Below are 26933 nucleotides of genomic sequence, written 5' to 3'. Positions count from 1 at the left end.
CACACCGCGGGGATCCTTTACGCAAAGACACATGCAGAACACATCACTGTCTCCCTAAGAACACACTCACTTCCACTGTTTTAACAGCTGAAAAAAAAGAGTAGAATTTGAATTGCACTTCACAATAAGACACAGTCGTGTTAAAGTGTGGATGTATATGTACATTTTAAAGAATAACTGTCTCCTCCAAACAGTTGAGAGTTCCTCCACCATGCGCTGGCGTTTTGCAGTGATGAATTAAAAAAAAAAACTGGTTCCCACACAAGAGAGAGATTTACAACAGGAAACAGCTGCTGCCTGCATAACTCTGACCTAAACAAAGACATGGTGGCAAAGGGAAAATGGGGAATATTTAAGTTATTTTTAAGGGATATCAAACTAAGCCAATGCTAGGAAAAGAACTGCAACACATAAACGTATTTCCCTTCCCAAGTAGATTTCACACAACTGCTTGTCATCAAGGTGCTACTTCAAACCTAAACCACACAAGAGGAAGAAGAAGAAAGAGTGAGGGGAGGATGTAAACAGTGGTAGTATCCTGTGTAAGGATTACTCTAAACCTGGTCCTGGGTATCTGAAGGCCTTCAGATACAACATACACCCACACTTGGTATGCCCATAAGGAAATTAAAAACAAATTAAAAGTAGCATCCTAGTAGGTCATAGTGATGGATACTTTCATGTGCAGTGCAAAATAAAAAAAATATTAAGCACTTTTTACACTGAAAAGGGACATATAAAGACTATATATTACCACAAATGCATGTTATTGTCGTCTTTTCATATCAGTAAACTGTACCTCTCTATTTTGTACATTAATAAACTAAATCAGTCAGTCAAAATGAATCTCTAGTCCTACTGAATAAAAACGGTGAGGGGATATGTTCTCGCCAGGGAGTTTACTTTCCGAGGACACGTGAACGTCTCACGTGTCTCAGCCAATCAGAGCCCCGTCTCCATCGTCAACAGGAAACTGGGGGAAGCGTCCTTGGAGATGTTGCTAGCGCCCCGTAAAGTCGGCATCTTTCTCCTTCTCTGCGTACACAATGTCTCTGTTAACCAACTGACAACTAGTCGATATCCCCACAGAGGCTAATGAGGGAAACGATTAAAGTGTGAAGGTAAATCACTTATCACCAATTAGCTGCTCTCCAGCTACTTAGCCGCGGCTGAGCTAAGTAGCTTGATTGGCGCCCACGGTTAGCTGTGACGCTTAATTAGCTTAGCGCGTCCCCCTCCTCATCTGTCACGCGCATATCGCCGTTAACCGTTACTAGCTACTATTCCACGTGGATATTGTGTGGTTTTTTGTCGAGATGTGAATGTGGCTTCACTGTTCATCACGGGCTCAAGAGACGTGTCAACCACCACCTCCCTTTGTGCAACTCTAGCTAGCTTCAAGAAGTCAGTGTGTTTATATGTGTTAACTAAGGCACAACCGCAAAGTAAAACCACCCTCGTGCAGTCGCCTGGTGTAATATTTAGTATACAAATACATAATATCTTCCTTTCTCGTTTTGTATTCCTCTGCAGTAACCATGACTGCAGCTGCTCTCATAGGAGACCAGCTGATCCTCGAGGAGGACTATGATGAGAGCTATTCACCCTCTGAACCAGGTACACAGTGGGGACGGGTTACAATAACCTGGGCGGGCCTACATTTAGGGATGTGACCGACTCACTGGATCACACACACACCACAGTTAATATTTACACGCACCCCATTGGTGGCAGGTGTGAGATCCTCAGCCTGATTGGTTGATGATGGATGATGCTTCCTGGAAAACCTGCAGCGATTAATAGAGTTGTATTTACATTACTTACGTTATATTACAGTCTTCCAGTTAGTATTCCATCAGCTGACACATTTTTACCGATTTATTACCTTTTTCATTTATTTTAAATATAGCTCTGTTGTGCAACTGCTTAATTTTGAGGTTATATTAATACTTTCACCTGTGTCAAATATATTATATGCCGTCTTTTAATTGTGTGTTTTTATTTTACTGTTTTTATTTCTTGATATTTTAAATTGGTATTTGCTGTCTATGGAAAAGCACTTTGTGCTGCCAGCTTGAAAAGTGCCATACACATACATACTCTTATTACTCTATATTATAATTTATTCAATATCAATATATCAGATCTGTATCCTCTCATAAACTATCATATTGGTTGGTTTTTGTTGCGGGGTGGGGGGGTCATTGAGCCTTAATGAATTGTTAAACCCACTAGATGCTGTAATGTACTAAAATCCCATTCATCTTGCTTCATATCACTCTTTCTCTCTTCCGCTCTCATCAGAGATCCAAGAGTACGCAAGAGAGATCGGCATTGATCCCGACAGTGAGCCGGAGCTCCTGTGGCTGGCCAGGGAGGGCATCGTTGCCCCTCTGCCTCCCGAGTGGAAGCCTTGGTAAGTAGGGGGAGACAGAGGAGCGCTCTTGTAGCACCGGGTGTCCAATGAAATCATATTTTCTGTGGAGGCGGCTGGTGTCGCTGTGTCTCACTCCGGGATTTCGGTCTCCCAGTGAAGCACCGGAGACACGAGCCGTGACCAGAGTGGAACGAGTCGAGGGGGGAGGTCTGTTCTTGACACCTGAAGGTGGAGTTGCTTAGGAACCATGTTTTGCTCTAACTTGTCAGCTTCATGGAAAGTGTCTAAATAATGCATCTTACACTACAACACACTTCTTCTAACAGCAATATCAGGTAGATGCTAGATTGGATCAATTAAAGATATAGTGTGAAGGGTTTGTGTTTGATTGATAAATGAGCAAACAGCACCTGAACCGAATGACGCCTTTTCTTCTCTGTAATTGAGGCTGATATCAAATATGATGCTTTAAAAAATAATGATAATAATTATTATATCACCGTTATTTCTTCGTGGCCAAACAAATCTCTGAGATAAGGTTGAATAAAATCACGTAGTGTCTCATCAAGCCGTCATCTCTCCCTCCCTTTGCTGGGTCTTTCTTTTGGAGGTGCCGAAGTGACTCCTCTCCCCCTCCCTCCTCTCCCCTTTCCTCCTCTCCACTTTCCTCCTCCCCCCGCAGCCAGGATGTGACCGGAGACATCTACTATTTCAACTTCTCCTCGGGCCAGTCCACCTGGGACCACCCCTGCGACGAGCACTACCGCCGCCTGGTGGCCCAGGAGCGTGAGCGCGCCCAGCTCACGGCCGCTGTCGGGGGCGCAGGGCCGAAGAAGGAGAAGAAGAAGAAGAAGGAGAAGAAGGAGAAGAAGGAGAAGAAAGAGAAGAAGAAGAAGGAGCCGCTCAAGACTCCCGGAGTGAGTGATTGTCATATTTCTTCTTCAGTTCAAATGTTGTATTTTCATTTTCTTGTCGGAGAAAATACTTCAATCTGTGTGAAACTGTATTTTAACCGTATTTAAACATCCCCAATCAACTTTATTTCAGTGTTTCTGATGTTTGAGCATTCTTGGTCTCGTGGCTGATTTCTCCCACTTTGTCTTTTTCCCCCCCTTCAGGCGCTGAGTTCAGCCCTGGGACGCCTCCCATCCCCGCTGGGCGGCCTGGCTCCTCTGAGAGGTCTGGATGCCCCTGGACCTCTTCCCGGCTCTGCTCCTGCTCTCCGACGGTCCCTCGGCAGCTCTGGGGGACTGGAGCCCCTAAAGAAACCCCTCGGGGTAAACCGACGACGCACATATTCAGCCTCTCCCCGACCGCCGCACTATACAGTGTACTTTAATTGATTTCTCTCTCTGCCAGGGCCCTCGGAGCGGTGGAGCCACTAGTGTTTTGGGTAGCAGGCAGGAGGAGAGGGTGTCTCTCACTCTGCCTGGCTTTGATGATGACGACGACGACGATGAGAAACTCTCAGAAAACCAGGTGCGGTCCAATGTAAAGATAGACTGCAGGATGAGGAGAAGCTGTTGTTTTAGCTGCCCGGGCTCTCAAATATATACTTTTATGTCCCCATCAAACCAGAAGTTGTCGCTTTTTCAGCCGAGTCCTCGTGGTTCCGACCGATTGTTGAAGAACCTTCATCTGGACCTGGATGCCCTCGGAGGAGGCCTGCAGTATGAGGTAGACAGGAGCATTTGCATTTTGACTTTTTTTCCTTATGGAATGGTTTAATCATGAGGAAAGTTTTATGTGTGTGTGTTTGTGTGTCTGTGCTCTAGGACAGTGAAGCCAGTGGTGGAGCTCCAGCTGAGGAGAGGACCGAGCCGGAGCTGCAGGACTTGGCCTTATCTGGAGATCACAGCCCCGAACCACCCTCCCAACAGGTAAAAACACACACACACACACACACACACACACACACAAACACACAGGCTTTTATTTATGTTACATGAGTTGACAGAAGGCCCAACGCCCCCCGGTATATTCATAATCTTTGAACCAGAAGAGTATACTGTGAACCCCGGTGCAGCCTTCGATAACTTTTAATTGTATTTCCAGTCTTTGTTTAATCAATCAATAATAAGAGGAATCATATGCGATATAGATACTACATCTATTTTTTAGTTTGGTCTGCCATGCTGCTGCCATGTAGTGACCTTTTGTTGTTGCCTCGTGTGACTGTGATTCTAAACCATCTGTCATTCCTTTTCTCTCCGCCTCGTGTGACCCCCTTTGACCTCTTTGACCTTTAAACCCTCTCACCTTTTGCGGCCGTGACCCCGGGGGCGTGTTGGTGTAGCTGCTGTGCTGCTGGGATCTGTCCTACGGGCACGGCTGTCACTGTGTCTTCCTTTTCGTCCTGCTGTCTTCCTACTGTCACTGTTACTGCTTTGCCGTCTGACACGTATTCAGAACATTATCATTTCCACCTGATTTTTTTATATTCATCCCCGTTGGAATAGACGAGCACAACTCCTGATTCATGAGCCTTGCAATGTTTTGCATTACCCACTAATGGAAGTTGATAATGCATTTATTCTTTGCTCTAAAATTACAGGAAAATGTTCAATGATTGAGCAGAAGTCATGCTTTATAAATGCAGTGCTTTCTTCTTGGCAATATGGCTTTTTTCTTTATGGAGGAGAATTGCTGGGAAGGAAGTCCCATTAATGAACAAACCTGCTCCTGTCTGTGTCCTCATGTTTGAGTGTGAGAGAGACCCTGAACACCACATTGTTTGTTAACATGTTTTTTTTTAATGCATGCTAATGCACGAACAGTCGGTTTTGCATGCAGCTGTGTTAAGATCCTCTTCCCCCCATGAAAGACGGGAGGGGGGGAGGGTCACAATCTTCTTGTCTGCCTCCTTCCCTCACCTGCCCTCCTCCGTCCTTTCTCTCCCTTGTGTCTCTGCACGCCTTCCTCTCTGTCTGCGATGGATGGACTGTTCGTCCTCTCCCCTCCCCCCTCCACCAAGGACTCTCTGAGGGGACGCGTCCTCCACCTGTCCTCGCGGGCGGGCAGCAGGAAGCATGTCAGGAAGGAGGGGGCTGCTAGACGGAGGGTGGCGGAGGAGTCAAATGAGGTGGTGGAGGAGGAGGAGGAGGAGCGGCAGCGGGAGGAAGACGAGGGTGTTCAGAGAGAGAAGGGTGAGGATGAAGGTGGAGGGGAAGCACAGGAGGGAGGGACGGAGGAGAAAGGAGAGGAAGGAAACAAGCCGGAAGATGGAGAGGCACAGGATGAGGAGGCAGATGGGAGAAAAGGCAAAGGAGAGATGGAGGACGAGCAGAGAAGTAAAAGGTCGATAGAAGCCAAGAAGGAAGAGGAGGAAATAGAGAGCGACGAGGTAGAGGACGAATGCTGTGAAGGTGGCGATGAAGAGATAGATGAAGGGGATGAACAGGCTGAGAAGCAGGAGAGCAATGGAAGAGAGGAAGGTGACAGCGGCGGGGACAGCCAGCCGAGTGAGACCAAAGACAGAGAGGAGGATGTGGAGATTGACGAGGAGGCGGATAGTTTAAAGGAGGAAGATGCGAAGGAGGAGGCGGCAGGAGAAAGACACTCATTTGAGGAAAGTAGTGACGAAGTTGTGGAGAAAAGCTTCAAAAGTGATCAAGATGGAGGGAGTGAGGAGCAGGAGGAGGACCAAACTGACAAGGAGAGCGTAGGTGGTGAAGAAGAAGGGCTGACTGGCAGCGAGGAAGAGGAGGTGGAGATGCATACGGAAGGGGAGAAAGGGAAGGGAAAAGAGGACGAGGAGGGCGAGAACGAGGAGGCTTTGGAGAGATGCTCCCTGAGCCAGAGGAGACTGACGGAGAGCGGCGAGGAGGCCTTAGAGAGATGTGTACAGAGCGAAGGAGGGGAAACGGAGAGGGAGGGACCGGTAGGAGACGACGAGTCGGATGACCGAAAGCCCCGATCGGCATCGGAAAGCGAGCAGGAGGTCGTCGAGGTTTTCGTGGCGGCGGCAGCGGCGGCGGCTCAGGTCCGACCGGCCGAGCTCAGCGAGGAGACGACGGCGGGTGACCCCAAAACACTTGGCCGAAAGAGAAAAACTCTTCCTGGCAAGACGGAGAACGTGGCGAAAAAAGCCCCACTTCCTGCAGAGGTAGGGTTCGGTGTTGCCTCTTGTGTGTGCATACACCTCCCCCCCCCATTCACTACCCGACCCTGCCTGACCTCTGCAAGCGGGTGCATGTAGCTCCCAGAATCCAACTCCACTGCCTTAGGGGCTCCCTGCACAGTGGTGACATCACAGACAATCCATTTGAGCCCCTGAGGACTGGATTGGACGGTTCTGATCCCCGTTCCCACGGCGACAGTGCGGTTCTTTTGGCACATGCATAGCAGTAGTTGTTTGGTTGTGGATCTGCTTTCTGATTGGGCGGTGGATTTTAAGCCGTTTTGACCTCTCATCTCTCGCCATGTCCTCCCCCATTCTTCTGATTGAGCCTCCCAGCTCGCCGGCCTTGTTGGTGTTTGCATGTGCGTGCGTGCTGCTTTTTGACGTATGCCGTGTGTGTGTGTGTGTGTGTGTGTGTGTGTGTGTGTTTCTTAGTCTCTTTGGAAAACACAGCACGCTTCATTGTTTTAGTTTTTCGCTGGTGTGATTTTTGTTGCGTTCTTTCAGAGTCGTTGCCTCGTGGCTGAGTGTGTGTGTGTGTGTGTGTGTGTGTGTTATCGCAGGAGTCCGAGTTCAGTGAGAACATCGAGGCGGCGTCGTCCTCCACAGATGTCAAGGTACTCCCATCATGCAGTGCGACACTTACTCGCCGTCAAGGTCAGCTGTTTATAGTCAACCTGTCTTTTACACCTCAAAGCTGCCGGAGAAGGTTCGAGACAGCGACGACCTGTCCGGCGCCGTCAGTCCGCTGGAGGGAGACGACAAAGAGGACACAAAGGAGGAAGAGGAGGAGGAAGAGGAGAGTGGAGGCGGGGCAAAGACGAGGAAGGCTGCCAGGAGGTGTGTTGTTGTTGTTGTTGTTTTGATATTGTTCCTGGAAAGCCAGGACCAGTAGCACCATCTGTTTCCTCGTCAGGTCCGGAAAAGGAATTGGAAGTTCATTTTTTTAATGCATTTATTTTCCATCATGACCAACAAATTCATCAGTTTTTATTCTTACAGTGATTTCAGATACTCTTCCCAACTATTTATGTTATTTGGGTCAAAAGAAGAGCAATGGACATTCAAGAATGATAAAATTACTTTTATCCATTAATTAAGTAAAACTGAAAGTGTGCAATCGTAGGATGTTTTCACCCTTTGTTAGCATAACGACTCTCTCCCTCTTCAGGCATCTGCAGGCCGCTGGCAAAGACGCCCCTCCAGCTCTGAAAGTCGACCGACTCGTCCTCCACCAGTCCAGCCCTTCGCCCTCTCTCTCAAGCCCCTCCCCCTCCGACCGAGAGGTCGGGCGCCGTCTGAAGAGCGGAGGCCTCGCCACGTCTCCGGGGCTGCAGAGGCCCGAGACCTCCAGAGGTCGGATGGTCCGCACGGCCAACGCCCGACTCCAAGACGCTGAACCCCGCTTACAAAACCACGAGGACTCGCTGGAGGAAGAGCCCAGCTGGAGAATCCATAAAGACAGAGAGAAGAAGATAGAGAGGCAGGAGGAGGACGAGGAGAGGAAGAGGGCAGAGATAGAGGAAAGGAGCATGAGAGAGAGGAAGGAGGAGAGGAAGAGGGCAGAGAGAGAGGAGAGGAGTCTGAGGGAAAGGAAGGAGGAGAGGGAGAGGGCAGAGATAGAGGAGAGGAGCCTGAGGGAAAGGAAGGAGGAGAGGGAGAGGGCAGAGATAGAGGAGAGGAGTCTGAGGGAAAGGAAGGAGGAGAGGGAGAGGGCAGAGAGAGAGGAGAGGAGTCTGAGGCAAAGGAAGGAGGAGGGGGAGAGGGCCGAGAGAGAGGAGAGGAGTCTGAGAGAAAGGAAGGAGGAGAGGGAGAGGGCAGAGATAGAGGAGAGGAGCCTGAGGGAAAGGAAGGAGGAGAGGGAGAGGGCAGAGATAGAGGAGAGGAGCCTGAGGGAAAGGAAGGAGGAGAGGGCCGAGATAGAGGAGAGGAGCCTGAGGGAAAGGAAGGAGGAGAGGGAGAGGGTCGAGAGAGAGGAGAGGAGCCTGAGAGAAAGGAAGGAGGAGAGGGAGAGGGCCGAGATAGAGGAGAGGAGCCTGAGGGAAAGGAAGGAGGAGAGGGGGAATGCGGATCGAGATATGGAGGAGGAGAGGCGGTACACGGTGAAAGAGAAGAAGAGTAGAGGCCTTCTCCTCCAAGAGGAGCTGAGAAGAGAAGAGGAGGAAGAGGAGAGGAAGCTGAAGGAGGAGAGCGACGAAAGACAGAGGTGGGTAAAGAAAAGTAAAAACACCTTTTTTACTGCCGAAGAACACAAACAAACGTCTTAATCTGTGAATGCGCGTCTGCCCAGGGCTCTGCGGCAGCGTCTCCTGTCGGAGAGGAGCGAGGAGGAGGCCAAGCTGAAGGAGGAGGCCGACAGGACGCTGGAGGAGCTCAGAGAGTCCGCCCAGCAAGAGAGGAAGAGGCAGCAACACCGACTCAGGTCAGAAACACAGAACACGCAACGTGCAGGAAACCAAGGGATCGACTGATCTCGAGTCAGTTTGCAGTTAACCACCTTGACAAAAGTAAACCCTGTAACGCGTCGTGTGCTCAGGGAGGAGAGCGAGGAGGCGCTCAAGGAGCTCGGCGTCGCCCTCGAGGAAGAGCGAGCGGCGGAGCGCGGCCGGCTGGAGGCCCGGAAGAGGCAGGACTCGGAGCGCCTGAAGGCGGAGTCGGAGTCGGAGCTGCAAGCGGAGAGGCGGAGACTCCAGGGAGAGAGGGAGGAGCGACTGAACTCTCTGAAACACGAGGTGACCTGGAGGGAATCTGGATGTCAAAAAATTATTTTCCATTAAAAAAAATGTAAATGTGTTGAGGTTTAAAACCCACTTTGGCCGTAACGTGTTGGTGCTACTGTGTCGTTCGAGAAGGCATTGTCAGAATACAGCCAAACATTGGACTGTTAATGTGTGACATGACTGGAAACGCCACAAGAACCCAGACCTTCGGGGTCGCTCCACCTCGGTGGTACACGGGGGGCAACGGACCCGAGGGGCACGGATTAATGATCGGTCCACATGTGTGTCTGTGTTTGCACTATTTTGTCTGTATGAAGGTCAAAATCACAGAGAGGAGGAGGGAACCCATGAGTCCACGACCTGAACAGCAACTGGCAGAGTACCACCGAGAGGTCAGAGAGGACACACACACACACACACACACACATTATTCTCTTTAATTTAATTTCACTGGATGTATAACTTGCTGCCTAGCTGGCGGATGTTCTCCAGGAAGTGCGGGAGGAAGTGCAGCGTGACCACGAGAGGAAGCTGGAGCAGCTGAGGGAGGACCACAGGAGAGAGATGAACAGCATCAGGGAGAAATACCTCGATGAGGTCGGATGGTGTTCGCCTATCACGTTCTTCAACTTCAGCCTCAACATTATGATAAATACAAAGTGTGTGTGTGTGTGTGTGTGTGTTCTCCAGGAGACGGCTCAGAGGGCGCGCCTGCTTTCCACTCTGCAGGAGGAAAGAGAGTATCTCCAGGCCTCGCATGCGGTCCAGCTGGAGAAGCTCCGCACGCAGCTCAACGCACAGATACAAAAGACGGAGCTGACGCACACGCGCCAGGTGAGACCCGCCGGACACACACACACACACATTGTCAGTATGACCGTATACATATCATAATGAAGGAAAACAACAGCTGTTGAACTAGCTGCTGCTTGGAAGACTTATTTATTTTCTTTTGTCAGAGCATATCGATTCATTGAGTGCTCTCAAGACGTAATGAGAATTAAAAACATCTGAATGTTCTCCAACACAACATGCTGCTCACCAAATTGAGGTTGAGTGAAGGGAAGCCTTTTCTCTTCCAGTGAATGCGTCTCCTTTCTTCTACCAGGAGTCCGAACTGGAGGATCTGGCCGATCAGATGGAGCTGAGAGCCAAAGAGCTGAGGGGCCAGGAGGCCATGCTGCAGACCAAGGTCTTCTATCCCACATTGTGTGCACTGTGAATCCCTGATGCTCCGAACCTGAACCACAGGGACTGATGGTTTCTGTCTCTTATCAGGCGGCAGATCTAAAGAGGAGGAGGAAGAAGCTTGGGGAGGAAGAGGAGGATGTGGACAGACAGATAGAGGTGAGACATCCCACTCATCCTCCATGAAGAAGATGGATTAAATTCCCCGACCCGTCTGTCCATCAACCGCCTGTATCCCCACCCGTGTGTGTGTGTGTGTGTGTGTGTGTGTGTGTGTGTGTGTGTGTGTCCAGACCTTACCCCGGCTGATCCGGGAGAGGGAGCAGCTGACGGAGGAGCTGGAGAGGACGAGAGAGGAGAAGCGTCAAGCCAGAGAACTCGTGCAGCGAGCGAGGGAGGAGAGGAGTGAGGCCAAGGAGGAGGAGGAGAGGCTGAGGGGGGAGAGGGACAAAGCCAGGGAAGAGAGCAGGAGGGCGAAGGAGGACAAGGCGCGACTGGAGAGCAAGGTGGCGCTGCTGCAGGAGAGATGCGACCACCTCGGCCGCAGAGTCGGGTACAGTTTCTATTTGTCTGTACACTTCAGTTTCAAAAAGACTCAACAGAGGAGAATGCAATAAATAGCACGAGATTCTTAAAAGTATTATTGGTTTTATTTGTGTCCGATCAGCGAGCTGGAACAAAGCGAAGGAGCGAGCGCCTCCGCCAGACCAGAACCGAAACAGGACAAGAAGAAGGCCGAGGTGACGGCGCCCTCTGGTGACAGGAGGGACTCATCGCTGCGCGTGGAAGACCTGGACGACCCGCCGCTCTCCCCTGTACCTGACAGCCAGAGCAGCATGGACGAGTAAGGAGAGATATGGAAAATGTGGTATTTACTGGGTACAGGTGCGTTTTCCCTCATCCATTCCCTCTATGCGTCCAGGTTCCGACAATACATCTCTTCACACGGCGCGTCCATCCAGAAAACCAAACTCTTCCTGGAAAAGGAGAGCAGCCGGCTGACGGAGAGACAGGCAGTTCTGCGGGCGGCCCAGACCGGCTCCTCCCAGGACCCCGACCAGGACGGAGGGGTGACCGAGGAGATGATGAGAACCCTCCAGCAGGTAGGAAGGAGTGTAAATTGACCTTCTGCTGTGAGTGACGGGGGGAGGTTGATTTTTGACATATTGATTTTTTTTCTTCTCTCGCTCCCGTCAGGAGGCCAGAAACGTGGTGGAGCTGCAGCGGACGGTTCAGAGAGGAAACGCTCTCCTGCGGAGGAAAGAGGAGCAACTCCTGCAGCTAGAGAGCTCGATGGCTGAAGAGGTGGGGAGAAAACCAGTTAAAGTGGAACTTCTCTAAAGAGCTTTTATACTTTTACACAACCAGCACAGTCAGCTGTAGCTGAAACACATCTATATACAAATAAAACTACAAATATAACACATTTGTAGTTTTCTTGTGCTCTCTCTGTGTATTTTTTTGTTGCTGATAATCTGTAATCAAGTTAGAATTTCATTTTTACATTACATTACATTACATCACATGTCATTTAGCTGACGCTTTTATCCAGAGCGACTTACAATAAGTGCATTAAACCATGAGTCAAAACTCAGAACAACAAGAATCAAGCAAGTACAATTTCTTCAATAAAGTTAAACTACAAAGTGCTATCAGTAAGAGACATTTAAGTGCTACTAAAGTGTTAAACTACAAAGTGCTATCGGTAAGGGACATTTAAGTGCTACTAGAGTGCTACTATGGCTCTACCTTCCCTATTCAAGGTATAGTCGAAAAAGATGTGTTTTTAGTTTGCGACGGAAGGTGTAGAGACTTTCTGCTGTCCTGATGTCAATGGGGAGCTCGTTCCACCAATGAGGAGCCAGCACAGCAAACAGTCGTGATTTTGTTGAGTGTTTAGCTCGAAGTGAAGGAGCTACAAGCCGATTGGCAGAAGCCGAGCGAAGTGAGCGAGGTGGGGTGTGAGGTTTGACCATGTCCTGGATGTAGACCGGACCCGATCTGTTCGCAGCACGGTACGCAAGTACCAATGTTTTGAAGCGGATGCTGCAGCCACCGGTAACCAGTGAAGGTCGCGGAGGAGCGGAGTAGTGTGGGTAAATTTTCGGTCGGTTGAAGACCAGTCGAGCAGCTGCATTCTGGATGAGCTGTAGAGGTCGAATGGCATTAGCAGGTAGACCTGCCAGGAGGGAGTTGCATTAGTCTAGCCGTGAGATGACCAGAGCCTGGACCAGAACCTGTGCCGCCTTCTGAGTGAGAAGGGGTCGTATTCTCCTGATGTTGTACAGCATGTACCTACAGGAGCGTGTTATTACTTTAATGTTGGCAGTCAGGGAGAGTTGACTGTCGAGCGTCACTCCGAGGTTCCTGGCAGTCAGAGTAGGATCCGGCACTGAGTTATTGAAGTTAATAGTCAGGTCGTGGGTGGGAGAGCCTTTTCCTGGAAGCAGGAGAAGTTCAGTCTTGTCCGGGTTAATTTTCAGGTGGTGAGCGGACATCCACTGAGAGATGTCGGTCAGACAGGCAGAGATTCGTGCTGCTACCTGTGCTTCAGATTGGGGAAACGAGAGGATCAGTTGGGTGTCGTCAGCATAGCTGTGGTAGGTGAAGCCATGCGAGCGAATGACAGAGCCGAGAGAGTTGGTGTACAGAGAGAAGAGAAGAGGACCAAGGACTGAGCCCTGAGGGACCCCAGTAGTCAGAGGACAAGGCTCAGACACAGATCCTCTCTAGGTTACCCGGTAAGAGCGGTCGGTGAGGTAGGATGAGAAGAGTGAGAGCGCGGTGCCTGAGATACCCAGGAAAGTGAAGGGGAAGAAGATGAAGTTACTGGAGGTGTAGTTATAGAAGATGAAGCGTATGTCGTCTATCTTTTTTGTAAAGTAGTCGAAAAAGTGGCTTGGTAGAAGGGTGGAGGGGGGGGGTCAAGGAGGTTGGAAAAAATAGAGAAGAGCTTTTTGGGGTTAGAAAGACTTGAAATGAAACTATAAATGTGTGTTTGTGTCCACACAGGATGGGCATTTTAATGTATTCATTTAGTGTTCTTGTTATTTTAGTTTGCTTTTTTTTTTTTTTTAAGGATGAATCAAATGAGCTGGTAATTATTAACCTTTTGGTCGTCTCGTTCTATCTGTTCAGCCGTTTATTGAGGATCAGTCTCGGCTGGCAGGAGAGAGGAAGGTGACCTTTGATGTGACTGAGTCTGACCTCAGCAGCACTCTGGACCCACCAGATAGGACGGGTAACACATATCTTATAGTTTTACCAAAGACGCGGAGATAGTCAACGTCATCATTGCCATATTGCTGATATTCACTTGCTCTTATCAGGTTATCATTTTGGCTACACTTAGATATCTCTTTCCCCCTCTCTCTCTCTCTCTCTCTAGGAGGTCATGCCACCGTCCCGGACAAAGTCCAGGAGTTAGCAGAGTCCCTGCAGCAGATCTCAGGCCAGCTCAACACCGTCCTGAGTGCGTTGGGTTCACTGGCACAGAGGCAGAGCGCCGCGCCCTACGCCGCCTTCCCGCTGCCTCAACATCACTCCTCCCCAACCTCCACCTCTGCCTCCGCCATGCACCAGATGCACACCCTGAGCTCCGGCTCCTCAGCTCCGCCTCCCCCGGTGAGGCTCTCGGAGCCGTCCTGGAACTGGGCGCCCCAAGGCAGCTTCCCGGCCCCCCCTCTCTTCAGTACCCCCATCAGCAAAGGGCTGAGGGCCTCCGAGGACCTCATCAACAGCCGATGGAGCCAGATATTCCCCAGTATGCCAACAGGCGCCCCCTTTAGCTTTAGTCTGAATAAAGCACCATTAAAGGGTTAAAAAAGGGTTTCTTTTCCTGAACTTGTTTGTTCTGTTCTCCAGGAGCAGCCATGGACCCAATCGCCTCCAGCACCATGGGGCCTACCTCTGCATACTCCTCATACACTCCTGCTAGGTACCCTGCAATACGCCTATACTACTATCATAGATTACACACACACATCAACACTGTCTCAAACGTACTTGTGTGTGTGTGTGTGTGTGTGTGTGTGCATTAAAGTGAACACGGCCGTGGCCTGAGGTCCGTGCAGACGTCAGTGGAGGTGGACGGCCAGAGGCTGCAGGGGCTGATAGACGGCAACAAGAGGTGGCTCGAGATGCGCAAGAAAGACACCAGCATGTATCCTTCTATCACACACACACACACACACAGATCCATTTCAATGCTGACTGCTGTACTTTTATTGTCTTGCCCGATAACCTTTTACTGCTTCATATCTGTTGCCGCCGTCTTCTTTAACTCGGCCTCCCAGACCTCTGTTCACGCGCTACCGCGCTCCGTCGACCAAGAGCGGCCTGGTGCAGCTGGGCCTGGACGACGACAACCAGATCAGAGTCTATCATTACTGAGGACGCGACACACACACACACACACACACACAGGGTCAGTCCTGTCGCACCGTGACTCACTCCTTCCAGAAAACACTCGGCGGTGCAAAGGTTCTCAGGGAAAGTCCGACTTCGATACCGTAATTCAGGGAGCAACACGTCACGGAGGGCTGAGGACTCTGCAGGGGTGTGTGTGTGTGTGTGTGTGTGTGTGTGTGTGTGTGTGTGTGTGTGTGTGTGTGTGTGTGTGTGTGTGTGTGTGTGTGTGTGTGTGTGTGTGTGTGTGTGTGTGTGTGTGTGTGTGTGTGTGTGTGTGTGTGTGTGTGTGTGTGTGTGTGTGTGTGTGTGTGTGTGTGTGTGTGTGTGTGTGTGTGTGTGGGTGTGTGTGGAGGGGGGGGGGGTTACAAAAAGAAAAGCAAAAGCACTCCCAGACGTCCTCCTGCGTGTCTTCACGTTGTGAACTCAGTTGAACCCTCGTAACGCGACAAAGTTGTGCTTCGTGTTGCGGTTTGTATTCATGACACCGCTTTTATGATTTTATTTTCTCACATTTGGTTATTTTAAGAGGAATAGATACTAGAATCCCCGTTTGTACAAATGGAGCCGATACACATTTTTACATGAATTACTGGCGAGCCATTCGTGAGCGTACACTGTGTGTGCAGGCAGAGGAAACATGTATTTTGTGCATGTATATATATATATATATATGTCTGTGTGTAAATAAATGCTGTATTTTTCTATAAAATCTTTTAATAAATAGAATTTGACATGTCTTAATGTTTTGTGTAGTAGCAGCAAAGGCTAGTATTATATTCAGAGTTCAGGTTCACACTGAAGATCGGGTTCAAAGACATGAGAAACAAGACCTTTTATTCAGCAACCGCTCATTGCAATGTTTGACATTAAAATCAGACACTTTTTTTTTTCCCATACAGTAGAGTGCAGAAATTATCTTCGCGTTCAGACTAGGACAGACGAAGTAAATACAATCATCATCATCATCATTATAATATAATACAATATTCTCCATTGAGAAGGACGGCTAGCTCGAGGATCTGACCAATCAGAGCACAGTATGTGACATGATGAGAACAGTAAAAGGCCACTGACACACTGGACAGAATTCATGTTCTCACATTAATGTTTGTAAACACACACACACACACACACACACAGCATATAAACAGCATAAAAACATTTCAAAATGCATTGCTGACTTGCAGGTCAAATGTAAATGCAGACAGTATAAAATAAGTTAATTCTTATATATTTTTTTTAATTTATTGAGCGCATGTGTGTATGTTGTTATCTCCAGCTTATGACAACAGTTATATTGATGATGGCAGCGAGAGGACGTCTTCATTGGCACGCGTGTGTGTCCGTACAGGTGCGGGGAGGGGCTACCGCTCCTCCACCGATTGGCTGCGACGGGCAGAGAGGTGCCCGCCGTATGGCCTGAGAAAAAAAAAAAAAAAACAGGCTACTGGCTGCGCTTGTTTAGAAGATGGACGGAGACGTGAAGACAAGGGTCGATAAGGCAGAGAGGAAGAGCCGAGCTCGCCACGGGAGATCTTGCATGTCTAGAAGGCGAAGATCTTGTCTCTCTGGATGCCGTCGAGGTCGTCGTCCATGGTCATGAGGACCTGGGGGGGGGGGGACCAAAGAGGCGAAGGGGGGTTAGTTAAGGAGTTGCTGTGTCGGCATTAATTCACGTTTTTCGTGAGCGTACCAGGAAGGATCCGAACATGGCGATGGAGGAGAGGAAGTGCCAAATGTCGTGGTCGTCGAAGAACGACAGCAGGATGCAGTCCCTGTTGTGCTCACGAGACTCCGCCGGTGTTTTCTGCGTCACGAGACACACACACACACACACACACACACGTCAAAAAATACATCGGCTAACGTTTGAGTCATCTAGGTGTGTAAAACGAACACTCCCTTAATTAATGAGTACGCTGGAAGCTGATTGTCTGCGGTTGGTTGCTTAGTTACAGAAAATACAGCCGAGTATTATCGTGCTTCCTATAATTAAAAAGGTCTCGTTTGATACTTTGACACAGAGTTTTCCACAATTATGGAAAGAGGTGTGTGTGTGTGAGTGTGTGTGTGAGAGAGAGAGAGAGTTACTGACCTGCCAGGTGCTGAGACCCTGGAAGAAGAAATACAGTGCAAAGCCCCACACCACGGCTGTGAACAGAATACACACCAACGCCATACACTGGATTCTCTCACCGCTCCGCAGCTAAAAACACACACACACACACACACACACACACACACACACACACACACACACACACACAAAACACACAAAAAATGAGCTTTAGATGTATGAAACATTCAGCTACTTTAAAATAAGTCTTGGATACACACGCAAACACACACCTTCATGATGATGTAGAAGGCGAAGTAGAGCAGCAGGTTGCAGATGGCGATGGCCAACAGGTAGGAAGCGAAGTCATTGGGTCTCTCTATGAGGCCGTAGGCGGCTCTGCAGAGGAGGAAGACACGCACAGATTGAAGCCGTCCGCTCCGCACGGTTCATTTAGAAAAAAACAAAAACACCCTGCGTTTACTCACAGGGACCAGTTGACGATGTTCCCCATCACGAGCAGAACCATCCGGTCCTGCGAGGCAGACGGAGGCAGAACGATAAAGGAACAAGCAAGGGATTCTGGACGTGAACGGCGGGGTCTCGTGCCGCACGTTTGATGTTTACAATATCGAGTCTCTACTCACAATGTACATGGGTCCGCTGCACTGCCGGATGCAGTCCGTGTCGATGACGTTCAGAATCCTGCGCAGGATCCCGGAGTCTGAACATAAACGGACGGACGTTAGACACCAAAAAATAACTATTATTACGTATTTTAAAAAAATCGATATCTCATTACACAGCCACTGTCACTTTTCTTTAGCTAAACGGAGCTAACGTGTCGTATACGCGATGAACCCGACGACCTCTTACCCAGCCGCCATCGGCCCATGTAGTAGAGCTGCGTGCTGAGGAGCATCGTGGCCAGAATGTGGATCACCGAGAAAACGATCCAGAAGACGGTGTTTCCTTTCCCAAAAACCTGCGAACAGATCGTCACACACACACGCACATATGAGTATGTTTTGTGTGTGTTAAAAAAAAAGAAAAAAGGGACAGTGTGTAGGATTTGGATGTAGGATTTCTGCCAATAAATCCCCCTAAATCCCAAACTGCTATTTCGAACATCACTCAGACCGTGTGGTGTGTTTGTATATATATGTATATATATGTGTGTGTGTGTGTGTGTGTGTGTGTGTGTGTGTGTGTGTACGCACCACTCCCAGCACAGAAAAGAAGATGACCCCAGCCAGGCAGGCGTACGCAGTGTAAGCACTCGCGTTGATGTCGGGGTGCCTCTTCTGGTACAACTTCAACATGCACAGTCCCGCAATCATGTACATGAAGGAGGTGTCTGCGGAGACACGATTGGAACCATGACACTGACGCTGTGCTCCATCACGTAAGAAGAGAAAGGGTGACGAGTGCTACAAGAAACACGGAGGAGGACACGCGTGGTCTTACCGAATTGGAAGTTGGTGTAGTTGGGACAGACGTGGTAGCAGGCGCTCAGCAAGCCCTCCATCATCAGGGCGGTTCCCATGGCGTAATAGAGCCCAAAGTGCTTTGGGATGCCACATTCCTGTGAGGTGGGAGAGCGGAGCGCGGCACCGGTTAACACATGAGCAGTGTGCTGCGTGTTCTCTGGGTGTGCCAGAGGTCCTCGATACTTCCCATTTCTGACAGATTAATGCGTTAACTTGAGTTCATCAAGACGATAAAAGAGCAGAGAGGTACATGGGAAAGATAATTAATGGCCGGGGGGTGGGGACATGACTCTTATCGGATTTCTTCCTTTATTTATTTATTTCTCTCTTTTAAAAAAAAAAAAATATATATATATATATATATATATATATATATATATAAAAAAGAGAAATATATATATATATATACACACACATAAAGTGAAATAAATATAGATATATGTATATTTATTTCTCTTCTAAAAAAAATTATATATACAGTATATATATAAAAAAAAAAATATATATATATATATATATATACACAGTATATATATTAAAAAAAAAAAAAAAAAAAAAAATATATATATATATATATATATATATATATATATATATATATATATATATGTATATGTGTGTCTTGTTTTTTTTCTCCAAATTGTTGTTAATGTTAATAAGTTTAAATCAATAAATATTTAATAATCAGAGTGTCTCCAAACAGTAACACGCCGTCATGCCAATGACGCTAATGGTCACGCCTGTAATTGAGCTGAACGCCATCGTCGCTGGGCGACGCCCCCAGCCCTGCGAGCTAAAGCGTCCTCACCAGCGCGTTGAAGTCGTTGCGGACCAGCGCCCGCTGGTGGATGATATCTCTTTTGAGGACGATGAGGAGGAAGAGGAGTCCCAGCAGCACGTAACCGAGGTTACTGAGGATGTTGTTGAACGCACTCAGGGCCCCCAGAGGGTGGGCACACAGGAAGTTGTAGAAGCAGATGTCCTGGTTTCCTGTGACGTTGACCACCTGAAGAACAGAGAGTCGGTTGGACATCTTTTTCCTTTTAAAAAAAAAAAAATAATAATCACATCTCATATCATCTTTTTTTGTCTCATGAGCGTACGTACCGTCTGATAGGTGATGACAAGCTGGACGACCGGCAGCGCGTAGAACACGGCGATAGTGGCGATGTTCCTGAAGAGGAGACAATAATTACGACGTCATCACTACGATGATAAAAAAAAAAAAAGGAATCGTTGTCGTCGATTCTCCTCTTTAAAAAATTTTTTTTCAAAAAAGGCGTTTGGCGTCCTCACCAGAAGTAGATTTGGTATTTCTTGCTGAGGATCCGCTTGTCTTTGCGGGACAGGTCGGCCACATATAAATATTTCTGTAACAAGCGGAGGACATTCTCACTCGTCATCGAGGGGGAGACAGCGGTGACATTTAAAACATGGCGACCCCCCCCCCCAAAAAAAGGGAAACGAGTAACGCGTCATCGGAGGCGGAGACTACCTTGGTGCGGACGATGTTTTTGTCCGAGTTGATGTCGTCCAGCGTGTCGTAGTCGTCCTCCTCCACGGAGCTCAGAGACTCGTGCCGGCTTCGCCCGACACTGTCCAGCGATCGCTCTGATGGAGGAGGAGGAAGAGGAGGAAGAAGAGGAGGAGGTCATGGCAAGATAAAGCAAAAAGAGCCTTGGGGTTTTTTTGTGAATACAAGTTTGCGATTTCCAAACACATTCAACAGAAATATCAGCGTGATTGTTGGTACTTTGATCTTCGCCCACTCTGGATTTTGTTTTTTGCCGTTCATTTTAAATTAAAATCAGATTAGGAATCTGGCCACGGATCGACGTTGGATTCCCAAAAGCCCTGATTGTTTTTTAACCGATTGTGCGGCGCGCGTGTGTCACCAATACAGATGGCTATGTGATGAAGGCGATTGAGGATCGGCCGACGTTTGAAAGGCTCCTGTCCTGATGAACAAAAAAAACATTTTATTTTTAAATAAAAAGGTGAGGGACCACAGCGGCTGGCAGGAAGCCCCCCCCCCCCCCCTCCCCCCGGCTGTGGAGGCATGCTGCACAGTGACACAAGTCCATACCGGCGTATCCGTAGTTGTTGTCAGTGGACGTGGCGCTGTCCGTGATGGCCTCTGAACTCAGCGTGCTGCAGTTGTCGGCTGGCGAAAACAAAACAAAAAAGGAGGTCAGGTTTTTGATTTCAATGACAAAACAAAAAGACATCACCAAAAGTCCACACACACACTTACCAAAGGAGCCGTATTCATACGGCGAGGCTGGAGTTTTGGCTGTGGACACACACACACACACACACACATTTAAAAAGAGTATAGATGAACTAAATGCACACACAGAGACAATCACCACGACAACCAGTACTCGGTATCTTAGTCCTGCACACTGCAGCTGGATAGTTACACACAGGGGTGAGGGAACACATGCAGGGATCCAGTGCTCCATGCTTTGTTTTGAAAGAGTGAGGGAAGGGAATCTGTTTAGATGTCGGCGCCCACACACACACACACACACACACACACACACACACACACACACACACACACACACACACACACACACACACACACACACACACACACACACACACACACACACACACACACACACACACACACACACACACACACACACACACACACACACACACACACACACACACACACACACACACACACACACACACACACACACACACACACACACACACTCTTATCACAGGGACGCTTCTATCTCATTCTGTTGTTTGTCTGGTGCGTCATCAGCAGAGTCGACTGTGTTTCAATGAACTGAGGGTTCAGGATGTGAGCAGAGCTTTCTCGTGTCCGTATCGCCCCGATGCCACGATGCAAGAAGCCTAACCGACGGTGTTGGAACAGTGCCGCATTAATTCTACAGTCACGTATGTATTTGTGTATGCGTGAATGCAGCGGGAGGTGGGTTCTAGTGGGCGGGTGAACGCATGCAGAGCATCCGCAGAACCGTAAAAACACGGCGGGAGAGAGGGAGGCGGGCAGTAAGGGCGAGTAACAGTGTCGTTGTACCGTCTCCGTTCTTCCCGAGCAGAGAGGCTGAACCACACATTAGCATGAGGGAGAAGGAGAGAGAGTGAAAGACACACGTTCAGTACATAGGAAGCTCACGGGTTATTATTATTATTATCATCATACCGCATTGTTATATATATTCCATGTTTAACTACCCTAATTATTATTTATCTATATATTTAAAAAAAAGAGAAATAAATATAGATATATCTATTTATCTTCTAATATATATATATTTTTTTTTTTAAGAAGATAAATAAATACAGATAGTAGTACGCTCCACAACACCCTCTAACAAGCCCCCTTAACGGGGCGGTCCATCGCAGCTGGTTGCCGGGTTACCTGTCTCGGCGGGCGACATGTCGGCAGGAATCTGAAACACCTCTGTCTTCTTCTTCATTCTGCAGGAAGCAGAGAGCAAGAACATGCACATTGAGATCATTTGTATTCAGCGTGGTGTCCCTCCTGCAGCGCAGCCGTATGAATCTACATCCTCCCTTTAGTCACATGGGCCAAAAATAACGTTTAAACATTGTAAACTTGTATTGAGACCGTTTTTTTCACGTCTTTTAAATCACGTTCAACCAAACAAAATCCAATTACGGTTAATAAAATAGTCTCCGTGACCTGGAGGGGAAAAATACAGAGCGAGATATTTGTGTCACGCCGTAACCAACAGAGAGAGAGAAAAGAAAAGAAGAAAAAAAAAGGTGCCTCGGTCTCACCGCTTGTTCTCCAGGCAGGTCATGAGCAAGGTGAGCAGGTAGAAGGAGAGGAAGATCCCCAGACAGAACAGCATGCCCATCACATACACCTCCGCTGTGGAGAGTGGAGACAGATGCTCTGTAACGCACATTAAGCTGCTAATACTGCACTGCAGAAGGCAATGATATAGCTAGGGAGACACACACACACACTATATGCAGAAAGTACCTTACATGAAAAGGCAAAAACTTCAGTTTTGCATGATTTCTTTCTCTAACTATTTCAGTTCTGGAAAACATAACTTGTATTTTTTTTTTAATTACTTTTGGGAGCCCACACATGTTGCTATTAGAAATATGCTTGATTTCCCTACACTTGCATGATGTATTTTACGCAATACTGCAAAAAAAAAAACGTTTAGTCCGCTCGATGGCGTACAACAAATCCATGTGGATTATTCCTCCGTCTCATATTTGTTGGTGTTTGCAGGCTCACATTTGATCGCGGGTGTGACGATCACGTCGATGAACTTGCTGCGGTTGCCGGCGTTGATGAGCTCGTCCGGCCAGAGAGGGTAGAAGCGCAGCGGGCCGCCGCACGCCTCGTCCTCCGTCTTCACCACCACCACCACGTAGAAGCTGTTGCTGGGGAAATCTTTTCTCTAAACGACGAGAGAGAGAGAGACAAAATGACAAAAGGCGTTAGAAGATATTATTATACGTGGGTCGAGCTTTCGTCACAGCGGTTTTTTCGCCACGGACTCTCACCTGCACGGTGATCGCGCCTTTTTTGGTCATAGTCTGGTACATCCCGATGAAGGCCACGTTGTTGTCGAGGTCGTAGACGGGGCACTGAAAACAGGCGGAAAGAAGACGTGAAATAAAAACAACAACAATACGAAGCATTAAAGTATTAACGACGAGAGATTTTTTTTTTAACTGTGATTTCAAGCAAAAAGAAAAATAAATCTCAGTAAACAAAAAGCAATGCTTGCTTTGCTTTGGACTGACACTGTTGCAATGAACTCAGTGGTGGCCTCAGGTGGCTCAAAGGTGTTACTGCATGCTGACAACAAGGCCAGGGTTTGGTTTGAGGGGGGCGGCGTCAGTGTACCTGGATGTCCTGGATGGACATGACAGAGCAGGGAAAGGTCGCGTCCGAGTTGACCTTGACGATCACAGTGTCCACCCCGTCCGGGAAGTCGTACTTGAAGTACTGAGAGGAAGAGGAAGAAGACGATGATGATTCGGGAAGGGGATAATTAGAGCGGATAGGATAAGAGAAACACACTTTCTTTGCTCTCCGGTGTTCCATTTTAGTGGCACCGCTTGTAAAACACACGAAACAAAAGCTTTGGCATCGAGTGGTCGTACCTGAGGCTGGGACGGCGACGCCGTGAAGCTGAATTTCTTGTCCGTGCTGTAATTCGAGATGAAAACAATGCGTCGGACATCGAGCCAAAACAGAAAAATGCAGCCCGACGGCGAATCAGAACGGGTGTCACTCACTGCAGGGTGAAGCTCTCTACGCGGCTGACCCTGAGCTGGTAGTTCGTCCCCTGGCTGGACAAGGTGGACACGTCCACGAAGAAGTACTGGGTCTCCGAGGCGGCCCGGGTCGGAGGCTGGCACAACGTCCGGCCCACATGGTTGTACGGGTACTTCCTCTGGTAGCTTAGGGAGAGACGGACAGAGAGGGAGAGCAGGCAGTCAAAACCATCCGCTTTTTAAAAAATAATTTATTTCCATTTTTATTATGTATTTTTTTAATGCGTGCTGTCATCTTGACCAGGAACTGACGTTAAAAATAAATGTAAAAATATAAAATCTGGATTATTCTGGATGAATAAAGGTTTAATAAAATTATATATATATATATATATATATATATATATATATATATATATATAAATAAATAAATAAATAAAAGGTATTGACCTTTACACAGGGTAGATAGATCTAGACATGATGCATTATTTTATGAAGAAAAAATAAATAAAAATAAGGACGCGTTACTTGTGCTGATGACCAATTTCATTATATTAGATTATTTCATTTAATGGGAGTTTAAGTTCATTCTGCTTCACAATCAGATTACCTAACCATCTTCAATAATCTCAATAAATCAAATAAATATTTGTCTCGGGAGCATGTGACCTGACGCCACATGTAAGATGTCAGAGGAGGAAGTGAAAGTCCAAAGTTCTTTAGAGATCCTCTTGTTCTGGTGTTGCGCAACCGCAAAGAGGAACTTGGAGTGTCACGGATCCCGTCACATGTGGACTCTAGTCCACACACACACACACACACACACACACACACACACACACACACACACACACAACTATATCTACAATTAAGAGGCGCTTCTAAAAAAGGAAGCATAATAAATCTGACCCTGGATCGAAACGCAAATATTGCATTTACAGATTTCCCTCTTATTATTAGTTTATTAAAGTAAACAATAACTGTTTACTATCTACGCTAGATAGACAGCAACAACAGCCAGACACTCCCTGGGAGGAACTTTTTTAATGTAATATTATATTAATTCAACAAACATAAAAGGCATTCTAATTATAGTAGTAATAATAACACCATACTAATTCAAGCTCTAGAATTTAAAGAATATTATATATTGGAGACCTCAAAAAAGGAAAATTAAGCTTTAAAAAAAAGGAGCATGCTTGCAGATGGGTCCAGTTAGATGGTGCACGTGAAGGTACTCACAGGCCTCTCAAGATGAGGGGGATCTGAAAGGACAGCACCGCTTGCTTCTGTCGCACCACAAACAGGATGGGACTCTCGAACCCCTGCGACAACACGTCCACGGACACGCGCACCCCCTCCGTCTGACACAAGAAAAGAAAACCCCACATCTCAGTCACACTTTTCCACCACTCCCACGAGTGGTGCACCGGGGTCCACCGCACACACAGGGGGGTGGGGGTGGGGGGTGCCCTCGCGGACTCACCCTGTTCCTGGAGACGGTGTGGTTGAACGCATAGATGGTCTGGTTCTCGCTCGTGACCGTGTCGTTGTAGGTGACGTCGAACTCGGCATCTTTCTGGACCACCTTCGTGATCTCCGCGAGCTCCCCGCCGGCGCACGCGAACTGGGTCACGCACAACCAGAGCAGGGCTGCGGATCCGGCTCGGACCCCACGAGCGGCGGCAGAGGGTCCGGGTCCGGGTCCGGTTCCGGGTCTGTTTTTATGACGAGACTTCCAGCAGCTCCGTAACACCATTTTGTCCGACACCGTCTCCCCTGAACCGGAACTGGTACCTGACGTTATCCTCCGCGCGGCACTAACGGCAGCTCCACCCCATTCAGGGGCTATTACCCGGTTATGAAGCGTGCTAGCGCACCTGCGCCACTTACGAGGGTCAACAACAACAACAACAACAACAACAACAACAACCACAGCAGCAGCGGCGGCGGCTAACTGACGAGCTAACAGCTGTTCACATGAGCGAACGACGTGCTCCTCGTCCTGTTTGAGAAACGTAACAACAATAATAACAACAACAACAAACGTCCGCTGTGAAATCAATGGCACAAGTTCCAACCAGTTGACGACGGTCGTCGATTCTGCTTCACCCGAGAGCTGCGCGCGAGCTGTACCGTTTGCATCGTCGGCGAGAGGGAGAGGCAGCGGCTCCCCGTGTTTTGATATCGGACGGTTTCAAAAATCAAACATCAGGAAGTGGGGTTTCTTTTTTCTTTTTTTAGGGGTGTGGTTTTATTTCTGTCCAGCGCGAGCGCGTGTCACGGCCTTGATTTGCGGCTCCGCGGCGACATGGTGCGAGTGGGTTTTCTGTCGAGCGGAGGGTGGAGGAGATTGTTTACAGTGAGGATAAGAAGGAGAAGGAGGTGACGTTAGCGTCCCCTGCACGCTGCAGAGCGTAAACAAACTGCGTGCGACGTCATGACGTCATAGATGTGCCTCCTGCGACTCGAGAGCAGTACAGGGTCTGATTTACATATATATATATATATATATATATATATATATATATATATATATATATATATATATATATATATATATATATTCATGAATATATAATATATACTGTATATATATTCATATGTATCTATATATATTATTATATAATATATTTTGTATATATTGTGCATTCTGTATGTATAAATGGGATTAGTAAAGTAACTATCTATCTATATATAATATTTTTTATTTTATTGTAACGTTACTGTCTTTTTATATTATGTGTGTGTGTGTGTCGGTCTATTATTCTAGCTTTGTCATGTATGTGCTTCTAATGTTTACCTGACTTCTTTGTTTATTACATTTCGTCAATAAAAAAAAAAAGCTTCCGAAAAACTCTCACAATGATACAACTCAGTGATATATTTATATGTTTTAACTATGTTTATTGTCACACACAAGTCACCAAGCCACATTCCTTATGTGCAAACGTAGTTGGCAATAAACCGTTTTTGAGTACACAAATGTATTCAAGAATATGAATAATGTTTGGTCTATATCAGGTTTGTTAGGCAATACATGGACCAAAATGTGTTCATTTAGGGACATAATTCACCTGATTAAATAGTGCATGTATCAAAACAAACAATTTCAGTTAATCAAATTACTTCAAACCAGTTCATACGGTGAACCAGATTTTTTTTCTTGGGCCAGTTTTTGGGAACAGGAAGCAGGAACTCCTTCCTACCACTGGGTGGTGCTGTCTACAACCTGGTGAGCAGCTATTGAATAGAATAGAATAGAATTAAAATATAATAGAATATAATGGAATGAAATTAAATATAAATTAAT

The 26933-nt window shown here is 47.6% G+C and overlaps 2 protein-coding genes across 4 annotated transcripts; one reads left to right on the top strand and one right to left on the bottom strand.

The window, feature by feature from the left end:
- Positions 1–8441: 8441 nt before the first annotated feature.
- LOC117741349 (centrosomal protein of 164 kDa-like) lies at positions 8442–15006 on the top strand. The gene is made up of 17 exons (XM_034548342.1): positions 8442–8703; positions 8788–8919; positions 9034–9229; positions 9535–9609; positions 9692–9814; positions 9908–10051; positions 10326–10409; positions 10496–10564; positions 10699–10958; positions 11073–11249; positions 11328–11508; positions 11603–11710; positions 13544–13646; positions 13794–14168; positions 14270–14342; positions 14448–14567; positions 14701–15006. Exons 1-17 carry the CDS (start codon positions 8576–8578, stop codon positions 14795–14797), a joined length of 2445 nt encoding a protein of 814 aa, XP_034404233.1. The 5' UTR covers positions 8442–8575; the 3' UTR covers positions 14798–15006.
- Positions 15007–15632: 626 nt separating this feature from the next.
- On the bottom strand, positions 15633–26014 carry sidt2 (SID1 transmembrane family, member 2). 3 transcript variants are annotated; one of them, XM_034548341.1, is made up of 26 exons: positions 25107–26014; positions 24863–24984; positions 23642–23806; positions 23507–23552; positions 23247–23348; positions 22901–22984; positions 22629–22794; positions 22154–22247; positions 21771–21829; positions 21426–21452; positions 20616–20654; positions 20448–20525; positions 20257–20319; positions 19857–19972; positions 19658–19731; positions 19469–19535; positions 19170–19367; positions 18339–18456; positions 18092–18228; positions 17748–17856; positions 17519–17595; positions 17360–17406; positions 17165–17270; positions 16911–17021; positions 16509–16622; positions 15633–16422 (listed from the first exon to the last, which is right to left on the bottom strand). In XM_034548341.1, exons 1-26 carry the CDS (start codon positions 25377–25379, stop codon positions 16360–16362), a joined length of 2655 nt encoding a protein of 884 aa, XP_034404232.1. In that variant the 5' UTR covers positions 25380–26014; the 3' UTR covers positions 15633–16359. The 3 variants fall into 3 exon arrangements, with proteins under 3 accessions (XP_034404232.1, XP_034404230.1, XP_034404231.1); XM_034548339.1 differs by lacking the exon at positions 20257–20319; XM_034548340.1 differs by lacking the exons at positions 20257–20319; positions 21426–21452 and having other exon boundaries at positions 15715–16422; positions 25107–25728.
- Between the last annotated feature and the right edge of the window lie 919 nt (positions 26015–26933).

The sequence above is a fragment of the Cyclopterus lumpus genome, chromosome 13, assembly GCF_009769545.1.
Source record: "Cyclopterus lumpus isolate fCycLum1 chromosome 13, fCycLum1.pri, whole genome shotgun sequence".
Lineage (NCBI taxonomy): Eukaryota > Metazoa > Chordata > Actinopteri > Perciformes > Cyclopteridae > Cyclopterus > Cyclopterus lumpus.
The sequence above is the reverse complement of the archived record's forward strand: the minus strand, read 5'-3'. Positions and strand labels throughout refer to the sequence as shown.